Genomic DNA, 21,049 nt, shown 5'->3' with positions numbered 1-21,049 from the left:
AGCTGCTGTTCTCCGGCCAAGTTTTTCTTCTGACTCCCATCTTCCTGTAAATACTGCTGTGCAATTTAAAGATATCTTTTTCTCTACTGATACAGGCTTGTGTTTCAGAAGGTACAGTCCACACTGTGTGCTGTGCTTTTAAAGGGGGAAAACACAGATGTGTGCTCAGAAATTCACCGTTCAAGGCCGGCCAGTATCTTAAAAGAAATGTCAGTTGTTTCTCAGCTTCCAAGTCATTTCTTAAAGGAGTTAATTGAAATCCTGAGGAATACTCATGAGATTTCCTGAATGGGATTTCTGTAGGTTCTATTTAGTAAGGAGAAAATCTAAAAGAAGACAGATTTGTCCTTTCCTTTGACTTGCTGAATGCTCCTGTTGCACTAAATGAAGGGCTGTTCTGGAGAAGATATGACATGACATTCATGAACATTTCCACCCAAAGATTTTAATGAAACACTGGACAGCAGAGCAGCACTGACCATGGGTCGTAGCCCAGTTTGTCTGTCAGAACTTTGTAAAAAAAAAAACTCTAATCAACTCCAGTGTTTATCACTGGATCAACACCATGCTCCACATACTTCAGAAAAGTGTTCAGTCCATGACAAGAACATCAGCCTGCTTCACGAATCGCATGAGCAAATACTCCAAAAACAAGTTTTAACTGGTAGACACGCTATGATATGGCCAAGTATACAAAATAAAAGGATTGCCAGAAGTCAAATGAATGTTAGTATATCCTTCAGAATTAACTCTTTGTGTGTAAGGCTCAGTGAGTTTTCCAAACAAAATTGCTCTTTTTTTTACAAGCTTTTTGAGTAGTTATCACTGAACGTGTCTGAAAGTTCGAATAAGACATGTCTGTTTAATTCACAGACTTTCTTATAGATTATCCAGAAAGGCAGACTGCCGTTGCCGATAACCATCAGTTCTAAGCATGTTTGAACATTTTATTCAGTATAGCATAAAGTGATATTACTTGGTTAGCAAATTAAAGAGAAACCAATAGTCTACAAACTCTGTCTCAGCTGGTCTCAGAATCAGTGTGCCTTTCAATTGTAATGCTCATATTTCAGCTCAACATTATTAATCATTTCACCTATAATTCTATGGGTTCTCAAGCAGACTCTCTCAATACCATAAAACAACACATAAGAATGTCCTTAAACTTTCCAGTTAGCAGTGTGGACAGCAGCCTAAAAGATTTCTCAGATCCAATGCCTTGTCTCATAACAATGAGGCTAGAGAAACAGCTGCAGGGTACCATTTTTTGTCAGAGAACCAACTACTGTAAGAACAGATCAAAACTGCAAGTTTCTAAGTTTCTCAACAGCTGTGATTGACATTTGATCTAATATGAATAAGTGAATCATTTAAGATCTATACTAATGTTGCTTTACACATGATTTCATGTAGTTCATGTTTTCAGTGCAAAATGGACAGGAGGGGTATACCAGCACATTCATTAGAAAATCGGGTTATTAATACATATCAAAGATTTTGGACTTTATCATCACAAGCTAGATATAGCAGGAATATTACAACAGGAAAAGTACAACGAAATCATTAGCACAAGACTACTAAGAAAACGCCATGGTAAAATATCTTAATATACTGCATATGTAATAATGAGCTATGTTTTGTGTGATAGTAGTAGTACAGGACTTTTTCAAAAGGGATTTATTGCAAACGCATATCACTGCTTTTCAACATGTGACAAAGATAAATATTTTTAAATTTTACTTATTTTTCCACTTAATATGATATAGTATGCCTCCGAACAAACTAAATAAATCTGTTCCTCAATGTATAGCGGTTTAGTATTAAGTTAAACCGCACCAATATGGCTTCTCCGTCCTACTCAGCAGATTGGTTGAATTATTAACTTCCTTTTCCGGTTCGGTTGCCAGGAAACGTCCAGCAAGCGGTGTCTTGCTGCAAAAAACATATACAAACGGTCTGAGAAAGAAATGTGGTTTTAGGAAAGGATGAATGATTAAAAACGGCAGTTCCTAATCACGTTTTTTTTTAAATAAAAAACGAATAACTCGAGGTACGTTTTCTGAGCTCGTGCTAAAGGAAATATGACACTGACTCCGATTAAGGATGGCGAATATACAGCCACAATCTACAAAATGGTAAGTTTCTAAAAAGCACCAATTAACTCCAGAAACGAAATCGCACAGTGCAATATCCAATTATCCTTTGTGTAAATAATACTTCTGCTTCTATTTTTGCTCAAATGGCTACCAGGTGCAAGGACGCATTTTATTTTACGATCATGACCACTGATGATACAGTGTATGATTTTAATAGTAATATGGTGAATGACAAGACTGAGAAAGATAAATATGTAGCTCTAAGAGACTGTCATTCGTGTTTGTGGTTTCTGAAACTGGGGCTAGTTTGGATTTTTTTTCCCTTTACCTCCACTGATCGTGTAAACGAAGTATTGTTGTTTTCACAGATCAGAGATGGGAGATACGGAGAAGCTATCCACATCCTAAGTAATGAACTGCAGAAACAGCTTAAAGTAAGATTTAATATAACGTATACTTTTATCCTTGTCTTAGTTCCCTTTTATTTCAGTCCTTCCGTATTCCTTCACAGACAATGATGCAGAAAGAAAACGTTTTTGATGAAAAAAATGCCTTTTTTTTTCAAATTTGGAAGTCCCATTACAGCGCATTACTTAAGATTTAAGAACCCTAATGAATCCTTTAAGAATTTAATTCCCTGAAAAATAAGTCCAGCAAAGATCTGCACTGTTCGAGGGAATTAGCAAAATATTGTAGCTTTCCCAGACGCCATACAGTATACTTTTCTGTGAAGAAATGAAGGTGGATTGTTGTCGAATGAAATTAACTTATTTACTATATGGATCATTCTGTGTAATCCTCTTAAAACTCCTGTAGTTACAATTAAAACCTCTTCTATGGAGAGAAATTGGTCTGTAAACTACATGACCTCAGTGAAGCTAAACCCCTATCAATATGTGATTGCATGGTATCTGACTTCATTTTTGTTGGACAGTATATTTACTTCGTCCTTCCCACACACAGCAGTGCAGTTCAAAATTAAAGCACTTTGTTAAAATTAGTATCATGGTCATGTTGGCATCTACAACGGTTTCCACTTGAATTGTGTGCAAGACTCTGAAAGGCAAGAAAGCAGAGTCACTGGTATCTTAAAAATATTGTTGTAGATCATGATACAATTGCAGGTTTTGTGAGTGATGATTTATTTCTGGATCTCTAGTTCGTCTTTTGTGTCCTGTTTATTCTGAAGTGTTGGTTTCTTGTAAATATCCAGTTTGGGCAGCTCGTGTGATGTTTCCTCTGTTGTTACATTGCTGAGAAAATTATAGGGTAAAACTGCAGTGATTTTTCTTTCTTCTGGTCAAATCTTTTTTTTTTTTGGACATGAAATCTGTATTTTTTTAAAAACAAGGAAGGCATATAAAGCTCTTTCGTTTAGAAGTAAACCTTAAAGAGCTCTCTTTGGAAAACCGCAGCATGCTGGTTCCTGCTTAGGACTGTCAGACACAGACGTTGTTGCTTCATCACCTCCAAGCTTATTCACCTGGGTCAAAGGTAAAAGGTCCTGCAGCTTGAAGAACTCCCTTTTCCATTTTAGTCAGAAATTTTATTTGAAAAAACAAGAAGAACCTCATTATGGGGATTTCAACAATTTTAAAAAACACATTGAACACGTTTGTTCTTTAAGTTTACAAATTTCTTGCAGATATATATGTTGCAATATATATAAAATAACTTTAACTAATTTCTACTGACAAATAGTATCGTAGTGTAATTATAAATCTTTGAAATACTGTTACCCATTTATTTAAGATATAATTTCAAATTTCATATGGATCCAGATATCCATTTCATATCGTTTTTGTCATCAATAATTTGCACCCTCACATGAACCCTCCTAAAGCATGGAAGTCCCTGGTCTTGAAAAATAACATAGTTAACTTTGTGGAAACTGGTTTTCAAAAGCAGTCAGAAATCCACAGGAGTATTGGTTGGAATAGTTGAAGGAGTAGTTTGAACTTCTGAAGTGTCAGCCTCAGAAAATGACCTCTTTTATTAAACATTTAGTGGCTTTTCCAAGTATCACAAACATATCTGTTGATTCTCTCGAGTGCCATGACTTAAGATCGATCACTGGGTACTGTGCAATGTGTTTTATATTCCAACATAATTCCAACTTTTTTCCTTGTTTTCTTGGCTCACCAAAACCGCTCTTCTGCACCAGTAGATTGGCTTTTAAACTTGTTGTTATTTTGGATTTGGCCTGCCATATTTCCTAATGTCTGCTTACCAAGTATTTTCAGTCTAACCACGTAGGTTAGGTCTGGAGCCAGTCAGCCATTATTTCTAAAGTTGGATGTACTTATTTGGTAGACATTTAGGCCTTATCTTTAGTGTCTGTGGCACAGTATTTTTCCTAGGTTAACTTGGATTGAGTTATTTCAAGAATATAAGATCTAAAATGATAGCAGATTGGAAGAGCTGTCTTTCTCTAAGATTGACATCTCAATGGATAGGGCCTTAGCTTCTCAAACATAAGCCTGTCCTTGCATTTATAGTGGATTATCTCAGCAAGCTGTTAAGAAAATTGTCACAGGGAGCTCCTTTATTTTAGTGTTGTAAACCACTCGATAACAGTAGCTGTATTATTTACTCCTTTCTCTCCCTATCTCCCTCTCTTTCTCTCACCAGTCCAGAGCAGCCCTGTCTCTCTTGGGCTATTGCTACTATCGTATTCAAGACTTCACCAATGCCGCCGAATGTTATGAGCAACTGACCCAGCTCCACCCTGAAGTGGAGGAATACAAACTGTACTACGCCCAGTCCCTCTACAAGGCCTGTGCCTTCCCAGAGGCCATGAAAGCTACATTCCTGCTGGACAGCCCAGGGAATCAGATTAAGGTAAAGAGATACCAGTGGGAGACAGAGATACCATACTAATATTGTTAATTATCTCAAAACAAGGAGCGACTATTCATATTTACCTCTTTTCTAAAAATCTGGTTAAGTGGTCCAGGTCATGTAGTGAATCATTCTAGCTTGATCTTGTCAGATCTCAGAAGTTAGGGAGGGCTGGACCTAGTCAGAAAGGGGGTTTTTCTTCAGTGAAATTCTGATTTTGCTGTAAGTGGTGTTGCTGGACCAATGTATAGCACCCATTCCTTTGAACCAGAGTTTCTCATCCAAGTGCACCAGTAAGATGACCAGCAACCTGCACTGTATGAAGTGTGATCCTTCAGATGGGAGCATTAACTGAGACCCTGACTACTCAACCATTTATGTTTCCATGACACTATTTGCACGAGTATGGATGTTAAACCAGTTGTGGCCTTTCTAAAGTTCACCGATTGAATTGGTGAAGCAATTTTAAAACTGTGGGACTGCTGGCACAGAATGGCTGTTTATTAAGTCATCCCCTCCTCTATTTGATGCACAGAAGCATCCTTTCAGATTAAAAACACTGGTTTCTGGTTTTCCAACAGATGCTAAAGCTGCAAGCTGCTATCAAATATGGAGAAGAAGACTTATCTGGTGCAAAGGTAAACTAATTAAAGAGAAGAAGACATCTGCAAATTTGATGGATCAGGTTACCAAATTTACTGTCGGACTCTGGCAGACATTACAAACCTTTCATCTTTGGACCACTGTTTCCCAAACCTGATTCAGGTTCTTACCCTAACCCCAGTGTCCGCAGGTTTTCAATCCAGTTGAGCTTTCTTAATTAAGCTTATTCATTATTCATTATTTTCAGATGTTGAAATGGAAATAATATACCTAAAGGAGATTATTTCTGAAACTATGATCTCAGTGCAGAAATACTGTAGGTCAAAAGAACAGGAAGTTTCTTCAGTTAGGGGTTCAATAGGATTAATTAATTAAGGCCTCAGTTGGATTTGTGTTCATCAGATGGACTAGGATTGTGAAACTCTGGTCTAGACATACTGTAAATCAGTAACGGACTAAAGTTCCATTTATATTTATGGTACTTCTTTGTGTATTCTGTTTTCCTACAATTAAAACAGGTGTAGATGTTTTGTATAAAGCCATATGATCTGTTTTTGACTAAGGACTGGCATGCTTGGCCTTTTGCTGTTTGGCTGAAATAAATAATCTCCTCATCTCTCAGAGCCTGGTGGAGCAGCTGCCTTCCAGCGACCCAGACTATGAAGTCAATCTTGGTTGTTTACTCTATAAGGAAGGGGAGTATGACCAAGCCTCCAAAAAGTTCATAAACGCAATGCAGGTGATCGGTTATCAACCAGGTGATCCATGATCATTTTCTACTTTCAACAGAACTTTTCTTGTCAACAATTTTCAGCACCTAAAATATGATCTTTCTGCTCTAAATATAGCACTAAAGAGTTATTATGCAAGTGCAGCTAAGATAAAAGCAAAACTTCCCAAGTGGTTATTGCAATGAAAACTATAAAATATAAGTATGTCATCTGAAAGTTACTGTTGATCTTGCAAAATGCAGGGTAATTATTCTGCTTTTTGGGGTTTGGCTGCAGAGTGCAAACCTCATGACCTTCAGCAATGTGGTCTGTGATGTAATCCTAAAGTACTGACTTAGATTTTAAGATATTATTGACATGGCCACTGCCTTAATCCTACTTCTTCTATTCCTTTTTATTCATCAGATCTATCGTACAACATAGCACTTTGTTACTACAGTATGAAGCAGTACGCCCCGGCGTTGAAATACATTGCAGACATTATAGAGCGTGGCATCAGGGAGCACCCAGGTAAGTGACATACCGTTGTGATTCTAGGTGACTTTAATTGGAACATGCTTTCACTTTAGTGCCTTACAGTCAAAAATGTATGATTGGTTTATTTTTTGTGGGGGGCTGTGGTACCCTATTAATAATCGCAGTGTCCTTCATTAGCTGTGAAGTGAGAAAAGAACAGCCCCATAGCATGGCAGCCCCAAACTACAGTAAATACACATGTCCAACTACGGTTTTGTTTTCACTTTTGAACATAATGACTTAGCGCGGCAATATACTGAGGAAACACAACAGGTTGTATGCATGGTAATGCATCTGAAGTTTAAAAATGTATATTTGAAGCAATCAGTCAGAAAGTCAGAATGCAAATGCAGGTCCATGTCATATGCAGAACCATGTGGAGTTCTCCGAGTGATGTGTTTTGCTTTCCTATTGTTGGATCAGGGTACATTAAGTGCTGTGCAGGAGATTGTTTTTTTTTTATTAAAAATATTTACAGCGTCATTATTTTTAGTTTCGAATTACGAGCAATATGAATTAAGATAGATACAACTTGCCACTGATTAAATCGTTGAAATTACCATTGCAGCATTGTTTTTAATTTGATCAGTCCTGAATGTGAATAATAATGATTACAGAATCAGTGGGCCTTAGCAGACATGTTAGGCAAGACCAATCAGTCTAAAATCTAGCAGTTAACACTGAAACGCCCCAATCAGCACTGTAATACATTCCAGACAAAGCCATGCCTTTATTAGGATTAATCAATTCAGGCAGCAATGATTTTAGGAATCAACATAAATGTGGCATGCTGTGTCACTGAGTGAGTGATTCAGGTAAAAATAAGTCTTTTATTTTTTTCACTACACCTATCATCTCAAGACAAAATCAGTTGAAAAAGTTGCAACCTATAAAACAGTTCCTTTTATAAACCCCTATACCTGAAAGCTGTTATCACACTGCGATGGATAATGCAGGTTTTTATTTTAAAAAAAACTTTTTTTTCCCCCCACCCTCCCTGAAAAGTAAGTGTTGCTTATGTTATGGTCTTTCGGTGCTTTCAGAGCTTAGCGTTGGCATGACAACGGAAGGTATCGACGTGAGAAGTGTGGGCAATACACTCGTGCTGCATGAAACGGCGCTCATCGAGGTGTTCAATCTGAAGGCAGCCATTGAATACCAGCTGAAAAACTGTACGTACATCAGACAGCTCACAGAGTACATGCAGAAGCACGGCAGCTGAAAGTCCCCTTCCCTTTAAAAAATACCTTCTACTTGTGGCTATGTCTTATGTAGGTTATAACTAATAGAGTCTTCTGTGCCCTGTCTACTCTCTTATTAATGAGGCGATTTAGTGCGCATGCAACTGTTAGAGCCACTCAGGTGCATCACAGTCAGTCCTGAATGACCAATTAATCAAAATGATGCCAAAAACATTTAATCAATATCTAAAAGCCCAAACTTTATTACTGTAAAAACATACGTGCATAAATAACAATGTTTTTTTTTTTGATGCTCTGTATATTTGAATTAAAGCCTCAATGTTTGTGCTTGTCCTGCTTCTGCCATGTTCTGAACTTGTCTTTGTACTCGTAAGTTCGCAGTACTTGTGTCAGTGTTTCTTCCTCTCCACAGTCGCCACACTTCCTCTGCTTTCCAAATGCATTAACTGCTGTCACAGTGCGCTGATTCTGAAAACCCTCTTGATCCATCACTGTCACACCACACATCTTATCTAAAGTTTTCTGCCTGTGCTCTGTTATAGTTATTTTAATTCATATTGTGACTTGTTGATAACATCTGTGAACTAAGTCAATTTATCATCTTTGCTGTCCAAGCGCCCATGTATATCCTGTGATTAGACCTTTATTTTTTTAAATATTTATTTTCCAAATGAACAGCTTAATCTCTTGTAAAATATAAAACAAGTAAAGCAAAACCATAAACTCAAGGAGCTGTCAAAAGCAGGTAGCTTCAACTTTAATTAAAGTTTCCCAGTGTAGTCTTTTTTTTCTTCTGCAGATTTCCACAGGGAGGGAAAAGAAATTGAAAATTCTCTGTATTCTTCAGATCACTCGTCTCAGCTTCAGAAAACTAGATGACCTAAGATAGATAAGAGCCTTGGAGACATGCTTTAAAATTCAGAAAAGCAGCTATTGTCCCATTGATTCAAACATTTTGTTCATTTTCCTTCATGCAAGGCACACCATGAGCCAAACTTAAATTAATGGCATTCACTGCAGATATTAATCCAATCTGAAATATGTATGACGTTAATTTTTCTTACTCATCTTTATCATTCATAAATCCTCATTAAATATAATAATACCAAGGGTCGGATTGATAAAAGGCCTACTGAATGCATTATCCTTGTTTGCCTGTGCATGCCACTGTTTCTTCTTTTATTTAATGGGACAGAAACGTTAAAGCTGTACTCTAAATTCTACCACTAATGAAAGAAATTCTTATTGGTGTCTACTGATATTCTTAATAAGCAGTTTTGCAAGCTGACTTACAACAACAGGAGCAAAACATACCAAGGACATTGTAATGCGACGGTCAATATATTAATTATTTATTCTTTCGCACTAACTCAGAAAATAAAGCATGGATTAATTTGTTTGAGATCACAGACTCGCACTGTATTTTAACACCTTTTTCAAATTTGCAATTGCTTCAGATGATGCTGCCCAGGAGGCCCTGACTGACATGCCCCCACGATCGGAGGAGGTAGGCAGACGAGTTGTGCACCCATCTCTCTGCTAAATAACGTTGCGACCATTTGTAGAAATTGAAATATCTTGTCCAAGTTTGGATTTAAAATCCACATAGTCTTATATTGTTTAACAGAAGATTCTTTTCCCTACAGGAAAATTATATTTGATCAACATTGTATGCAAGTGCAGGCGGGAATTTTATCAACAGAATTGTATTCATGCCATTTAGTAATTTTCCACTCTCACCTGGTTGATTTTAGTTGATATAAAAGAAGTTAAAATAGAGAAAAGAAACAGCTGATGAAGCACTTTTATGTTTTTCCACTGGCACCTCTCCCAATTATTTTTTTGTTGTATAACCTGAATCAGCACAGTCATGCTCATCACTGCTTTTTGTTTAGACACTCGGCTGCATTCAGTTCTCAACCTTAATAGTATAGCTGTGGGTTTACTCCAACAATTCAGGTCATTCTAGTCATCTTTACCCTGAGCATGAAAAAAATAACACTTAAAAAGCTTTTCTTTATAGTGACATTACTCCAGACTAGCATCTTCTTGTTTAATGAGTTTTGAGTTTTTTAAAACACTCATTTGCTCCTTGGGGTTATCTCATTCTTTGTAGCTAAGTATTCTTTGTTGTTTCCTTGTCAGATTGTGAATGTCTTTTAGCCTTTTGACACATTTGGAGATTGTAAAAATCCCATCAACAAAGTTTTTAATAATGAGCCTCTTATTTCCACCATTGAATTTGGCTCATGTGTATTCAGAAAGGCAGATCAAACCTGCTGTTAAGATGAGGAGTGATACAGGGATGTAGGAACATGTCTAAATGTAATCAACTGACTTCCTAAAAGATACATTACTCCTCACCAGACTGTTCACTGTTATAAAACATGTTTCATTTAACTTCTTATCTTGCAGGGAAGGCTTTTATGAGCTCTGATTAAAAATACAGTTAGGAAGAACTGTGACAGATTAAAAAACCTCACATTAGCAGCAGCAAAAAAATGAGCAGTCTGCTTTCAAAAGGGCATTCCAGGTTAATTTCCAAACCTGCCTTCAGAAAATTTGTTTTTACAGTTATCCTGACCTTTTAGGTCACATCTGTAAAAGTCATAAAAATACAGAATAATGGCTGTTGCTGCTTTCAAATGAATGCGAGTAAGATTAATAGGTTAATATTGAGAATGAATCTGATTTCGAGGTTCAGAGAAGAGCCATACCATGAAGTTTTCTTCCTAGGATGCTAGAATCGTTTTGGCTGCCATTGTAATGGCATGTTTGCATTCTGGTGAAAAGTGGAGAAGAGATGTTGTAATTCTGTTTTTATTAAAATGTCATCACTTGCATACGAATGTTTATAAAGATAAGGAGTTCACTTCACCCATCTAGCCCATTTGGTAGTAGCTAATTGAACGGAGCATTTCATGAGTCATTTTTTAAAAGAAGTCATGATATCAGCTTTAACAAGATGCCCTGGTACTGTAGGCCCATTTTCCCACAACCCTTGCATAAAAAAGTGCCTCTTGCTCTGAATTTTAAATGCACTTTCACATAGTTTCCACACATGTCCTCAGCTTCGTGTTTCACTGCTGGCTTTTTGAAGAATTTTGAATACTTGAATCAGAGCCCTCATAGTTTTCTCTGTTCAGGACTAAAAAAGTTAAGTTCTTTAAGCTTGTCAGAGTAGGACTTTCCTTTGAGCCTGGACTGATTCCAAAGATGCAGTATGTTTTTTTGTAACTTGGTGACCGAATTGTACAAAGTAATATAAATGAGAACTTATTGGTGATTTGTACAATTTACAATTTGATCTATATTGTATGAAATAAATTAATTGCTTTTAACTATGCATCCTAGCATTTTATTTGCTTTCTTTAGGGCTTGCCCACATTTTTTTACAATATTTAAATTAAGCTGAAGGGAATAGAGTGAGAGGATGATAGAAATAAATTACAACAGCAAATTTAAAAAATCATAACTCTTCTATAAGAGAGTGGTTTTCATCTGTATTGAGCTTTTAGAATTACATAAGACTACACCCACGTTCTTCTGTTGTCTGTAAAGTTAACTCTTGTGCTGAAAAGCAATAAATTTATTTTTGTAACTCATGAGCATGAGCAAATGCAAATAAATACCTCTAAGGATGACTATTTGTTTTTAGTAAACACTCCTATACTTTAAATCACAACAGCTATAAAGCAAGTTCATCTCATTACATGGGAATGATTGAATTACTGTTATGTGATTACCTCTGCAGGGTACATAGTTGTCTTCTGAATAGGTTGTATTTATCTTGACATTTGTTGCAAAATAGTTTCAAGTGCCCATTTCACTCCATCCCATGTTGCAGGTTATGTCATTCATTTGAAGGTAGAACACTATAAGAAAAGATCTGTTCATGTGCTGCCATTCATTTGTCTTAAAATAAATTGCCTTTTGTTCCCTAGCTACTCCAGATCCTGTTTCTCCCATTCAGACGTTTGCAGATATATTGGTCCTAGTTTATCAGAAATCACAGATTTTAAATACTGCAGCTTGTGCATTAAGTTAACTGCTGCCTCCTGGTGGCCGATTATTGAATTCACTAGAAATGGAAACAAAATTGGGACCTTAAGTAAAAAGTTTTCTGAATTGTGTGATTGTGCAGTTTACTGTGTAAATTGTGTGATTTACAGTACATGATGTTACAAACTAATTAGAAACAATTGTTAGAAACAATTACTAATCCTAAAAACTGTTAACAGTAATAGGAAGGAGTGTTAATCATGGAAATTATGTTTAATTTCGTATTTGACAAGCTGATCCGTTACTGACTCCAGCTCCCACTGTTATGTTGGTCTTGATGTACAAGTACATCCTTGTATTCTGTGTATATTGTGCAGGTTTTTTGCTGTTTCAGTGTCCCTTCATACTTTCTTGGGGGGGGTGGGACTCTGCAGTACAAGTGTCTTTAATTCTAACACTCAAAATCTTCAATCAATATGTTGAAGGAGCTTGACCCGGTGACTCTTCATAATCAAGCTCTTATGAACATGGACTCCAGGCCCACGGAGGGCTTCGAGAAGCTGGCGTTCCTCCTCCAGCAGAACCCCTTCCCCCCAGTGACATTTGGAAACCTCCTACTTCTCTACTGCAAATACGAAGTGAGTTGGCCTAGACCTGTCCCTGTGTCCAAGCCATCAGCAGCACTCAAGCGCAGGCTACCGTGGTGGTCCCGATTAACGATCATGAGCGAGTTTCCCAGAAGGGGAAAAATGTAACACGGGGATTTCATTATCCAGGCTGCTCTATTACAGTGAACTCTGGCCATGAGCTATGACTGATGCCCCATGTGGCAATGAAAGAACATTCAGTCTCCCCTGTTTAGATTTGAACCCAAGATTCAAGAGCTGTGAGTCAACAGCTGGCCCATAGCTCAGTCATAGTGTAAATGTGATTTTTTATTTAAAGAAATTCATATTTTGCTTTGATACTTTTTTAGTATTTTGACCTGGCTGCAGACGTTCTAGCTGAAAATGCTCATTTGACGTACAAGTTTCTCACTCCGGTAAGATGCTTTTCCTTCATTATTTCGGCATTACAGGTGTTGTTTAGCCTTTTCTTCTTTTTTTTCTAAAGACGGTAAAAGTAGAGATTTTTGTATTGTAAGTTGGTTTTGGTAGCATGGCTGAAACGGCAAGATTCCACAGCCGAAACGTTGTTTCTTTTCTTCTCTTTTCAGCATGGAACAAACCTTTACTTGTGTTCATGTTCTAATTTAACCTAGCAGCCAAATGTAAATGTGTTGTCTATCTAATGGGGATTTAAAATCTGAGAAAACAAAATCTTAGCAGATGCTTCATTTTCTTCTTAACATCTGCATTATTTAAATCTGTAAATGCCTATAAACATTATATGTTTATTTTGTCGTTAGATGTTTGTTTGTTTTTTAGGGATTAGCATGCTTAAAAGTCTCTGATTGCTAGTCTATAGCAGCAGTAGTGCACTCTCACTCCAGAGAACTCATGATGCTTACAGGCATATTTTTCTAGAACGAATTAATCATTACATGACTGCAGAAGCTAAAGTACTTCTAAATAAAAAAATGCTAAAATAGGAGTTTAAAATGAACAATGTCTTGGCATCTCTGTCTATTTTTGTGGCAACACCTCAAGTGTTATCTGATCAGACAGATCGTATCTATAAGCTGTTCATAATTACCTGCTCCAATGGTAGCTTTTTATGTGGCGAGAATCAGAATTAATGCCCAGTAAAACAGTAGTTCTTTTTTTTACTTCCTTTTTTCTGTCCCAAACTTCTGTAGCGCCATCAATATGGATCATTCGTCTGTTGCTGCACCACAGTAGCAGAATAAATAATATACCTTCAGGCTTTCAGGCTGTAATGTACTTTGTTCGTTCGTAATAGGCTTTCTATAAAGCAGGCGACTGCTGTAATGGAAATCAATACAAATCTGTGAAAAACAAAAGCCAATTCTGGACAGGTTTAGTCGGGTTCTAAAAAAATATATGAGATGTATAACCTGAAATATATATAATGCTATTTAGAAGATATATAGTGTGTTCATGGTATTCAAATATATTTTTTGATTAAGCATAATACTTTCCTGCCCTGAACCTTGAAGTGTGTTTTGAAGTTCCTTCCATAAAAATAGCTCATTTATAATAAGGAGAATAAAGCTATTTTTGAAAACTTATATATACATTTGAAGCTACGTTAAATATTGCCGTTCATTGCAGGAAAATGTGAGAGCTACAGAAGGAGAGGTATGCACTATTTAAAACATCATCTTTGTTGCATAAGGCATTTCTGTATAGAAGCTGCACATTATTATTAGTGAAGAAGCCCTTCAGAAGGGAGAAGTAGCTTTTAGTGCCCACTCCTAATGGAAGATAAGCGAGGACTCATATGGTAAGAGCTTTTTACTCTTCTCCCCTTACTGCATTGTGCAGTTAAGAGGTAATAGAAACGACAGATGCCTCTCACCCATACGGAGACAATTACTTAGTACAAAATGATAACTATTTCAAAATTACTCATTTGTAAATGAGTACATTTGAAATACTTTTTTGATTTAACCCCAAAAGAAACCAAGAAAACTTACATTTTGTTTATTTTGTTGCAGTATCTCTATGAGTTTCTAGATGCCATGATAACATGTCAGACTGCGCCAGAGGAGGTGAGACTTCTTATTTTTCCTCTAATGTTATTTGTTATTTGCTTCTTTTTCCCCTGAATATTTAGATTAGCCTACAATCTTAGACCCTCTGTACTTCATTTTAACACTCAGCTACAATGTACTTTTATGCGGAATCTTTTAAAAAATTGCAGTCTTTTCAATTTTCTTTTTCTTTTTATTTATTTTTAATCTTGTTATTGTCATGTTTCCTTTTCATTTAATCTTCCACATCACCTTGAAGGCATGAAATGTTGTTTTATAAATAAAATTGATTTGACAGTAGTGTAGGTGTTACTTTCACTATTTGTTTGATAATGTAATAATGTATTCAAACTTAAAGACACAACCCTGTCAAATACACTGCAGTTCACCACAGTGCATACAAGTTTTCAAAACTTTGCTCCTTCTGTCGATATTCAAGGCTTTTCGAAAGTTTGATGAAGTTGCAGGGAAGCTAACAGAGCAGCTACGCAAACTGACCAAGCAGGTAAAATCTTTCTTCTCCTACTGCAGTTTTTGCCATACATTGTAACAGACTAATCACTAAACCTGTATCCACAAGGCTTACATTACAGACTCCTTGACAAGTTCCCTGTCCACTGACTTTATAAACTGAATGAAAGCTGTGACTCTTCCCTTAATAAAAGCCAGCTCTCTTTGTTACAGAGTAGAGCTTCAAGCCTTTTCTTTATGAGTGCTTATTTCTGAGATGCAACATCTCAGCACAGTCGTTGTTTTCTCAACTGTATCTTGATTTCTCATAAGGAAAAAATGAAGTGTTAACAACGACCTGTAGCTTATATACTTTATATTCAAAAGGACCTTGTTTTTAACTTTTTAGTTGAGTTCATTCCGAATAGCTATTTATTTTGTGACACCTATAGCGGGAATGTTTTATTCCCTGAAGCTTTTGATGTAGACTGCCAGTGATTTTACTAGTTCCTGGTCATACTTTGTTGTTTTACACCCTAAAGATGTTTGACCCACCTACTACCTGTGATGACTGATCCCAGTACCTGGAAGCTTCATTTGGAAGATGCAGGAAGCATACATCAAGGGATATGTTTGGAGTTTGTGCTGGCAGTGTGTCCTTAACAGATTGCCTGTTTTGTACTTTTGTTAAGGTGCAAGAAGCAAGACATAGCCGTGAAGATGAGGCCGTGAAAAAGGCTGTCAGTGAATACGATGAGGCTCTTGAGAGGTGAGCAACATGTCCTGCTGGTATTATACTCCATCTGAATGGGCCATTTAATGCCTGTGAAAGAGGCATTATCAGTCCATACTGCAATGAATGGGATGAGCTGCAAAGCTGGTAAGGTTCCAGTTTTTTGAGTGACTTACTGTAAGTTCCATTATTCACTCATTTACAGATCTCTGTGTTTGTGTGACATAGGTACATTCCGGTGCTGATGGCCCAGGCCAAAATTTACTGGAACCTGGAGAACTATCACATGGTGGAAAAGATCTTCCGCAAATCCGTGGAGTTCTGCAATGAACACGATGTGTGGAAACTGAATGTGGCTCATGTCCTCTTCATGCAGGAGAGCAAGTACAAGGAGGCAATTGGGTTTTATGAGCCGATTGTTAAAAAGCACTATGACAACGTAAGTGTACTGATTCTGCAGGAGCGCTGTATAAACTAACAGTCGAGGCCCTTCCATAGCAGGCGTTATGATGATCTAAAAACACTTGTTTTTAAAGAATGGTGCATGTTTTCATCATAATTTGATATTCAGTGTCTGGTTGAACATCACGGATTTGTATTTACTGTATAAAAAGTAAATATTATAGCAAAAACACTCTATTCTGGAAATTTCCCTTATTCTCACTCCAGCTCTTCTGTCAGCAGAAGAGCTAGTCTCTGTGTTGCGCGTTATTAAAAATGTCTTACTTGGTGAATATATGTAACGGAACAATCACGGTGAGATGGTAGACTCCTTTAGTAAATTTTAGCAATAATATTGTGCATCCTACCAGTGTTTAAGAAAAAAATTCTCAGAATATCATTATCATTGAGAGAATAGAATACTTCCATGTCAAGATCACCAATAGCCTTTGTTCAGTATTCATCTTGTGGCGTGGCTCTTGCCTTGTAGCATTTTCCTGTGAGTCATTATAAAATATTAGTTGTCTGCTGTATTACAAACTCTCTGCTCACCTGTACCTTTGGATGCTACTAAATTAGATCTCTGCTCCACCAGTCAGCTCCTAACCTTTTTAGTCCAGAGAACCCTGGTTCAAAGTCTCTTCTGCTCTTCTGTTTGCTTCAGCTGGAGCAGTGTAACATTCAAGAATGTCCTTGCAAGAGAAAAACTTCGGTAAAATGCACTGGTGAAGTGAGGTGTTTGATTTGCGTCGGTCTGCGTATTTCAACATGACTTGCGTGTGATCTCCATGCATGGACACTGAACATTGTCTTGTGGTTGTGTGATTTTTCATACAGTCAGCATATTCTAACAAACTAAGCATTCTTTTCTTGTGATTATTATTTTTACTGTCAACCATTTGTATTGTTAGTTAAGGTTTTTTTTTTCTCTGTAGATCCTCAATGTAAGTGCTATCGTCCTAGCCAATCTCTGCGTGTCCTACATCATGACCAGCCAGAATGAGGAGGTACGGTCTTGTACTGTGATGTTTTTTAATTATTTAAAACATTGTAAGCATTGTACTGGAGGTGTACTGAAAAACTTACTTTTCTTCAATTCCTCCCACTAGAACTGCAATGCTATTTTTATATTTCGGAATTAGAAAGAATCAGCATTGATAAGTGCATTTCAAACCACAGTGAAAGTAAAATGTACACAGTAACGCGTAACCCTCAAATCTACATTAAAAATCATCTTTATAATTCTGATGTTTTAGTCACTTCTAAGGTTATTAATTGATAAAACTTTAAATCTGAAACAATAGGTTGGTGATTGATTTGATGTCTAGTCAAATTTAGTCTTTAATGCTTAAACTACATTTATAGTCTATTGAAGTGCAGCATCTGATATAAAAAGATATCAAATCTGTGAGTACAGTAAAAGGAACATGAAATAAAAAGGTGAAAGGAAAGAGCTAATTAGGTAGCTAGTGTGGCTGATGTAGCCACTACAATAGGGTGAATATGTTCTTCTTATGATCTGACACAATCACTTTTTTCAAAGGCTGAGGAGCTCATGAGAAAGATTGAGAAAGAAGAAGAGCAGGTATCCTACGACGATCCAGAGAAGAAAATCTATCATCTGTGCATTGTTAACCTTGTGATAGGGTGAGCTTTGCTTTCCGTGTGGGTATTCTGTTCTCTTTTAAAACTGACTTAAGAAGCAATTATTTACAGGATTTGCTGCTAAAATTAAACATGTAGGTTTTATGGGGTGTATACTGTATATCTGAGCTTTTACAGAAGCGATAGGTGTTAGAGTTTGGTCTTTAGTTGAGATTTCCATTACTAAGTGTTGCATAAATATCATTCCATTATTTGAATTTCTGCTCCCGCAGAACCCTGTACTGTGCCAAAGGTAATTACGATTTTGGTATTTCTCGTGTGATCAAGAGCTTAGAGCCCTACAACAAAAAGGTAAGAAATTCTGACAGCCTTGGCCTGTGTTGTTGAAATATGTTTTTTTGCTGTTCCAAGAAATTCTCTAGATTGAGACAGTCACTATGCAATGTGTGTAAAACTGCAGATGTACAAAGTGCCCCAGATTAATTTCCAAATGCTTTCAGATGATGAAGGATCATTGAAAAGACTTGTTTCTGGCCCTGGTATAATGAGAAATTACATTGTTAAATAGAAATTATCATTGCCTTTATCTTCCAGGCAATGGTCCAGTCTTACGTACCATCTTTTTAGTTCATCCTCTTACGTGACATGTACTGTATGAAAAAAATACTTAGCGCTCATATCAAGTGTAATATAATATATATAATTCATCATCATCTGAAAGTTCTTTGTAATACTCAGTCATACCTCATAGGATACCTCAGTTTATTCTATCTGGCTTGACTGTTTTTGTCACAAAATGCTGCCTTTCCTTTTGCAACAATTGATTGAGTCAACAAATCAGTTAAATGTAACAAAACAATGCGATTCCCATTGACATGTGTGTCCAATGCAGAAGCACTGATGGCCGAGGAGTGGAAGGATGATTTTGGGAACAGTGATAATCTGTCTCATCTTATCTCATGTCACTTTCTTCATAGTGAAGAGCCATTGAACTTACCCTGACCCCCTCAGATCACAGAATAACCCAGAATCTAACTCTGAATGTTATGGGTTTTTCTAGAGATGTTATTTTCACATTTAAGCTACAAGAAGGGCATGAATGTGAAATATAATCATATAATTAATGATTGTAAATGATTATGTTTGGAAATTAATTACAACTTGGTTATTTAAAGGCTATGTGTGGTTTTCATGGATCTTAACTGCCAATCAATAGCCACTTGCTTTATTTTTTTGCAGCCTCTTAGTTATAGTTCCTGTTTTGCATATAACTAGCAAAATCATTTGCACAATAACCGGTATATTCAGGTTTCCCAGTGGGATATTTGCAGCTCCAACCAGGTGGAAAGTCGTTTTTGCCCACTGTCAATTAAAAAGCGGTTTGTTTTTGTTTTCTGCTTTCTCCTCCCTCTGAGAATATCAGTGAGCTATGGGAGAACATGAGTGTTAAGCATTTTAAGCAATGAGCAAAGGATCCCAGATGGAAGGAAAGAATATTAATTATGAAGCTTTTTATATTGATATTAAAACTGTATAATCTGCGTCGAAAAGCAGTAGTATCAAATGTGTTTTTTGTCATAAATTCATATTAGGAACAAATGGTTTTACAAAATCGTTTCTCTTGTTTCCCTGGATACCATATTGATTGGAATAGTATATCAGCCTGTAGCTTATTAAGAATGTCTTTTCACCTGCAGCTTGGGACAGACACATGGTACTATGCTAAGAGGTGCTTCCTCTCCCTCTTAGAAAACATGTCAAAGCACATGATCATGCTAAGAGATAGTGTCATACAAGAATGCATCCAGTTTCTGGAGCACTGTGAGGGTAAGTGGTCCATCAAGATGATGGGGTTCCCATTTTCAAATAAAGATCTTTTGGCTTTCTGATTATAAAAGGAAATTGGATGTTAATTGGATTCTTAAAATAAAGTGGTACAGTGCAATTGATTTGATCTGGCTCATTAACACGGATAAAATGGTTTCTTTTGCTTTGTTAATTAGCAAAGCTTAAATGCAAAACAACTTAATTTCATGTTTCATTACAATGTTGGGTATTTTTTTCATATGCGCTTATGGTGAATTTTAACTCCAGACACGTGTGTTTTTTAATGACTTCAGAAGCTGAATTTCCTTTGTTGTTTTAAAATCTGTCCAGTACTTTTGATGTTAAATGTGGCAACTAGAAATACTGAAGATATTTAACATTAAACGTTTCTGGAAATGATTATGGTATTGCTGTTTAAGTTTGCACTTACCAGTGAATAATTTCTTGCTGTAGTTAATGTTCTGTCTCTTCATTTGTTCCAGGAACGTTAACATTATATGCATTGCTAAATTGCTTTGTTGAATTTTAATGTAGCTTGACTGTTGCACTATAAATGTCTTGGTCATACTAATATGATTGCACTGTTGTGCACAGCTCTATTTGTAGTACAGCTGCTGATTGCTAATTAGCTTGCAGACCTATTGCTCACAGAGGGAGTAATTATTTTTTTTCCCTTTTTCAGTTTATGGGAAGAATGTACCAGCCCTCATTGAGCAACCTCTGGAGGAGGACCGAATGCACATTGGAAAGAATACAGTCACATACGAGGCTCGCTTGCTGAAAGCACTGATCTATGAAATTATTGGGTGGAACCAGTAGGGTAATCAATACTTTATCTTCTTTTACATATATCCCTATAAAATACACAGTGGATAATTGAAAGGGTCTCCTAAAAAGGAGAACGGGCACAACAGATTATGTACTGTATAGAAGTATATATCAGTGGTAATAAGTTGCATTTCCCTGTTTGGCATATAGCATATTCAGCTCCTGGAAAATGAGAGATATTTGCACTTTTCTATAATTCACTTTTTTTTTTGTCAAGACAAGCTAAAAACAAACACTGACTCGAACTTTTAACTTTAACATTTTACAGTTGCCAGTGTGCTTTTAGTCTCCTGTAATCATACATCATTTAAAGTGGTACAGAGTGTACAGAGAAACCCATAGAGTAAAAGCAACACTGTTAAATGTGTTTTTATATTTTGCTACGAGTGAACACACTACATTGTTTCTTTGTAAAAAACTGTTTTAGTCTCACTAAGTTTTCAGTGTGTGTACAAATTGCCATGGGTGTCTCACTGGACTGTAATGTTTATTTTTATAGTAATAAAAGAGGACTGGAT

The 21,049-nt window shown here is 36.6% G+C and overlaps 1 protein-coding gene across 2 annotated transcripts; it reads left to right on the top strand.

Moving 5' to 3' along the window:
• The first annotated feature begins 1,905 nt into the window (after nt 1-1,905).
• Nucleotides 1,906-21,048, top strand: ift70 (intraflagellar transport 70). 2 transcript variants are annotated; one of them, XM_088937053.1, is made up of 20 exons: nt 1,906-2,135; nt 2,465-2,530; nt 4,728-4,937; nt 5,519-5,575; nt 6,163-6,298; nt 6,677-6,781; nt 7,831-7,959; nt 9,447-9,496; nt 12,477-12,629; nt 12,968-13,033; nt 14,612-14,665; nt 15,087-15,152; nt 15,790-15,866; nt 16,059-16,269; nt 16,936-16,983; nt 17,207-17,278; nt 17,815-17,918; nt 18,149-18,227; nt 19,574-19,703; nt 20,386-21,048. In XM_088937053.1, exons 1-20 carry the CDS (start codon nt 2,082-2,084, stop codon nt 20,520-20,522), a joined length of 2,004 nt encoding a protein of 667 aa, XP_088793179.1. In that variant the 5' UTR covers nt 1,906-2,081; the 3' UTR covers nt 20,523-21,048. The 2 variants fall into 2 exon arrangements, with proteins under 2 accessions (XP_088793179.1, XP_088793180.1); XM_088937054.1 differs by lacking the exon at nt 16,936-16,983.
• The last annotated feature ends 1 nt before the right edge of the window (nt 21,049 follows it).

Source organism: Atractosteus spatula, chromosome 18 (genome assembly GCF_055471065.1).
Source record: "Atractosteus spatula isolate fAtrSpa1 chromosome 18, fAtrSpa1.hap1, whole genome shotgun sequence".
Lineage (NCBI taxonomy): Eukaryota > Metazoa > Chordata > Actinopteri > Semionotiformes > Lepisosteidae > Atractosteus > Atractosteus spatula.
Note: the sequence above shows the minus strand (reverse complement) of the source record. Positions and strands in the feature narration are given on the sequence as shown.